This window comes from Microtus ochrogaster, chromosome 17, assembly GCF_000317375.1.
Source record: "Microtus ochrogaster isolate Prairie Vole_2 chromosome 17, MicOch1.0, whole genome shotgun sequence".
In the NCBI taxonomy this organism is placed as follows: Eukaryota; Metazoa; Chordata; class Mammalia; order Rodentia; family Cricetidae; genus Microtus; species Microtus ochrogaster.
Window position 1 is genome coordinate 19,281,555 of NC_022019.1, and position 5,155 is coordinate 19,286,709.

General features: G+C 47.0%; 1 protein-coding gene across 2 annotated transcripts in view; it reads left to right on the forward strand.

Annotated features, from left to right (window-relative positions):
- The first annotated feature begins 767 nt into the window (after positions 1–767).
- Positions 768–5,155, forward strand: part of Sucla2 (succinate-CoA ligase ADP-forming beta subunit) — a 37,256-nt gene continuing 32,868 nt past the window's right edge. Inside the window, exon 1 of one of the 2 annotated variants that reach the window (XM_005355611.3) lies at positions 768–885. In XM_005355611.3, the coding sequence (XP_005355668.1) occupies positions 796–885 (90 nt within the window). In that variant the 5' untranslated portion in view covers positions 768–795. Of the gene's footprint in view, positions 886–1,077; positions 1,171–5,155 lie in introns of those variants that run through there. The other variant, XM_026783232.1, reaches the window with a different exon arrangement.

Below are 5,155 nucleotides of genomic sequence, written 5' to 3' on the forward strand. Positions count from 1 at the left end.
ACCTGTGTCCCCAGGAATATTAGTTTCTCCTCTCCCGCAGGCTCCTCTTTAGTTTCCTGGACTCTAACCTTTGCTCACAAATGAATACTTTTAACAATTTAAAGATAGGATCTTTAAATGAGAAAGAACATATAATATGTCTTTCTGGGTCCTGGATTACCTCACTTAATATATTTTCCGGTTCAAAAGTGGTAGTATTTTCTCTTAATTGTATGTGTGTGGTGCTGTATGGATGTGCACGCGGGCGTAGGTGCCTAGGGAGGCCAGAAGAGGGTTTTAGATCTCTTTGACAATAGCGCCCTTCCTGACGTGGGTGCTGGGAATTGAGCTTACGTCTTCTGCAACAGCGGTACCAGCTTAACCACTAAGCCACCCCTTTCAAAGGCATTTTGCTAATGTTTTCAGAGTGTAGTCGGCTTTAAAGAGTGACAAACTTCAGAGCATCAGGGCGCTGTCTGTTTTATTTAAGCTTTAGTATCCTAAAGACTCAAAACAAACCTACATTCACCATCACGAATTAACCCCATTTTTGAGTTGAGGTCCCTAGGGCTCAGGGAAGATATAGCAACGCTGCAGTTCTCTAGGAAGTGTTCTGGGGCAAGCTTTGAGGCCTAGGTGAAAGTTCTGAGGGTCAAAGTCAGATCTGTGCTTGCCTAACCAGGCCAGTCCCGCAGCGACAGGGTTAACCCGAGGCTCCGCCCCCTGGATTGTCCACGGGTCGAGGGCCCGGTGCGCCGCTGCTGTGGCGGCGTCTGTGCGCCTGCGCGCTGCCGAGGGGACGGGTCGGACTCAGCAATGGCGGCGTCCATGTTCTACGGCCGGCAGTTGGCCGCGGCCGCCCTGAGGAGCCACCGGCCGCAACCTACGCTACGGGCCGCCGCCCAGGTAGGTCCGCCTGGCCCGCTTCAGCCCCGGGGGGTCGGCGGCGGGGCGGCGGGGCTGTCCGCGGCGCTGGCACATCCCGGGTGCCTTGCGGGGCGCAGCGGTGAGGCTGCGAGCCAGGAGTGCGAGCCTGCTCTCCGGCAGCTCCGTTCCGCTCCGGCCCGAGTCCTCGGGAGGCCCGGTCCGGCGTCCTGGCTGCCCGCCTCGGCTCCGGGAGCGTGGCGGGGCTCGCCGAGAGCAGCCCGGTGCCGTCCTGGCCGAGGGTCGACGCTTCCGGGCTCCTTTTGGGTAAGGGGGATGCCCTTCAAGTGTACCTTCGCGTCTGGGGAGCTGTCGTCCGGTGGGAAGGGCTTCGGAGCTCCAGCCGAATAGGCCTGTCCACCCTCCCCAAATAGCCGTGATCGGTCAGCCCCGGTAGTGAGTGCAGTTTGAATTTTCAGCTGATGAGCCGGGAGAGTAGGGAAAGGCTCTTTCGGAGCGCTTCGTTTCTGGACAGGCTGAAGTGGTAGTACCGACTTCTGTTTGTTGCTTTGCTTCTTGACATTTAGAGTGTGGCAGATGTTGACCTAAGGTCGTCAGGCTTGTCAGCAGCCCTGGGCTTGTCATTAAGACCAATTGCCATTGATGACGATCTTGTGGCAGAGAGAAGAACTTTGGCCTAAGAGACAGCAGCCGAGATGATGGCTGAGGTTTAATTCCACAGCTGTCCCTTTCTGAAACTGTGTGCTTGTGTCCGCTCTACAACTCAAGGACAGAAGAACGGAGGCTGGGGGTGCTGTGCATTTGGTAGAGTGCCTACCCAGCATATAGGAACCTCTGGGTTCCAGCCCCAGCATCCCTAAAATCCTAGCACTCAAGGTAGGCAAAAGGATCAGGTCATTGAAGGTCATCATTTTCTACTTAGAGTTCAAGGCCAGCCTAGGCTGCAGGAGACCCTGTCTCAAGAACAAAAACAAACCACTTAAACAACAATCAGCCCTATAAAAATTGGTCGTCAGTGTTGATACCTTAAAACTGTAAGAGCAAGATCAGCTTCCCAAGATAGTTCCAGAGTTTTTGGTTATGTTCTGAGGTAATTTCAGGCACGTCTTAGTTGAAAAGATTTAGGCCCTCCACTGCACTTCCTTAAGTAATGCTGGGGAGTTTAGAGACTAAAGGTTTCATCAACAGGTGGATTTCGTTTCATTGTAATAGTTTATCCGTTTGGAAACTCTGTTAAAAATGCCTTTGCATCTTCCTATGTGATGTGTAATGCGCTGTTTTTGTTAGTGCTCTTTTCCTGCATATATCTTTGAAGTTTGCCAGGAGTCTGACATCTTGCTCTTGATGTGGACACGTTCTCTTAGGATGAAACTTGTTCAAGGTCACACATTAAATTTAGCAATTCAGTTCTGTAAAAAGAAATTGTGGATTTGTCTAGGAATTGTTCATTTTTCTTTTTCCTTAAGTTTCCTTTTTTATTTGATACATAATGTTTTAATTCATGTATACTTATGATCAAATCAGGGTAATTAGTATTTTGTTACCTGAAGTAGTTGTCATTTCTTTGTGATGAGAACATACATAGCCACCTTTCCGGTTGATTTAAAAAAGAAGTACATTAGTGTTTCCCACAGCCACTGCAGTAGAGCACCTAAACCCCCTCCTCCTATCCAACTGTAACTTCTGATGCTGCCCGTCCTTTGGATTGCGCAGGGATTGTATTGCTAATAGAATTTAAAACTAAGGAAATTGGAAGTTATAGCAGTTGGTGCTGCAAGGACACAATTTATCTAAATACTTCAGATGTTAAAACTCTTTTAAAGAGCTGGGCATGGTGTTACATGACTTTAATCCCAGGCTTCTGGGAGGCAGAGGCAGGTGGGTGGCTGAGTTCCAGGTCAGCTGGTCTATAGAATGAGAATAGGCAGGGCTATAAAGAGAAACCCTGTCTCAAAAACCATCTCCCTCCCAAATAAAACCAACCAAATCAAACTCAAATTAGTGAAAGTGTTCCAACAGTAGTGCAGTAGGTACTGTGATGCTTTCACCTAATTGAGCATCCATTCCCCCTCCCCCCCCCACCCCAAGTTGCCCTGTATTCCTGCCTGTCCTGGAACTCCACTAGATGATGCTGGCCTCAACTCACAGACATCTGTTTGCCCTTGCCTCTACCTGCCGAGTGCTGGGATTAAAGGCGTTTGCCTCTGCTGCTGCCACTGACGCTGCCACCACCTGGCTCCATAAGAGCCAAAATCACCTAACAAAAATCTAAGTACTACACATGAGAAGCCCTCTTTTGTTGTTAGCCCAAGAAACTCCCAAAACGTACGCCCTGTTACTGTTGTTGCCCTTGGTTACCTCAAAGAAGTGGAAAGTAAATCTCGGTTCCTGAAGGCACCATGTGCTTCAGAAACATGGCCCAGACATCCCTGATCTGGAACTGCTCCAAATGCCCCCTCGCTGAAGACTGGCTCTCATGGCACCAAAAGGCACCCTGAAATCTTCCCAAAGGAGGGAGACAACCAAGAGTTTCACCCTGCTGTGTTGCCTGTGAACCACACTGAGGGCGTGCACAGTCGGGGCTCACAGACCTTAATGGTAATGAAGAGGGAGACCATGCTGTGTACTAGAAACCTAGCTACCACTCAGTGCTACTGAAGTCACGGTTATTGGAGGAGAATCAACAACCACTAATATTAAACCAGCACGTTCTACAACAGTCTATGAACATTTTCCTTGTACCCACAGATAAGTGTAGTCTTCTCCCCTCATCAAGGAAACTTCTCTCGGCAACAAATGGAGACCACTACAGAAAACCACAACCAATCAAAGTGCAGAGTTGTGGAGTCCAGTCCCAGTGGATACATCTACAGAACATTCTCATACCTGAGTCTCAGGGAACATTAATGAAGAGGGGCCATAATGATTGTAAGAGCCAGAGAGTCAAGATCAGGAAGTTTGTTCTGAGATTGTGTCTTTTAGTAACAGCAGAGGCTGTACCCATGAGGTCTCACCAACATGACTGCCCAAATGTGAGTTAACAAGGATGACACCAATGGGCATGCCAAACTGGATGAAGAAAAGCCCACGAGGCCTCCTCCTTACACCAAGAACTATAGGCAACTAAGAGAAGTTGCTCATTGCTGAACGACCATCCCTGAAAACATACATACATATAGGGATATATTTAGGACTATATATGTATATGTGAATACATATATACATGTAATAACAACTAGTGAAAAAGCCATGAATATGAAGGAGAGAAGAGAGGGGTATATGGGAGAGTTTGGAGGGAGGACAGGAAAGGTAAGGAATAAATATTGTAATTAAATTTTAATCTAAAAAATTATATACACATAAACACACACATATAAAATGACACTGTTTCTTTTTGCTCAACTACCTGAGATGAGTTGCAAGTATCATGGCCTTTCACCCCTAGATACTTATACATACATACGTACACACATATATATTCTCTAAGAATGTATACATTTAAGAATGTCTCTCTCTCTCTCTCTCTCTCTCTCTCTCTCTCTCTCTCACTCTCACTCTGTATGTGTGTGTGTGTATATATATATATTCTTTAAGAATAAAACTTTTAGCCAGTTGTGATGTCCCACACATCTAATCCCAGCACTCATAGGCAGTAGCAGGCAGATCTCTGTGAGTTCAAGGTCAGCCTGGTCTACAGTGAGAGCTTCAGGACAGCCAGGGCTACACAGAGGAACCCTGTCTTAAAAAGCAAAATAAAACAAAAGCAAAATCAAATAAAAAAATAAACATTTTGGAACCCTTAGTATGTGCAGTACCAGCTACCTGGGGACTGAGATGTCAGGATCACTTAATTCCTGGAGTTCTAGACCAGCTGGGCCATCTCAAAATAAACCAGACCAAGACAAACACACCCCAGTCTTCGAGGACTAAGACCTTTTCCAGGTAACCACAGTGCACTCCTGTGCGCAGGAATTTCATCACTGAGTTAAAGTGAGTGATGTGCAGTCCGGCAGTACCCTTTAGAGTTTATGTTTTAGGAAGTAGCATCCTTTTCTGTGTGTGGCATTTCTCTTTGATATGTGCAGCTAAGGAGGTGTCATCTAGTGACATAGACTGCTGAGTGACTTTTTTTTTTTTTGTTTGTTTGTTTTTGCTTTTGGGTTTTTTGGAGACAAGGTTTCTTTGTGTAACAGCCCTAGCTGTGGTGGAACTAGCTCTTCTAGACTAGCCTGGCCTCGAACTCATAGAGATTCACCTACCTCTGCCTCCGGAGTGCTGGGATTAAAGGCTT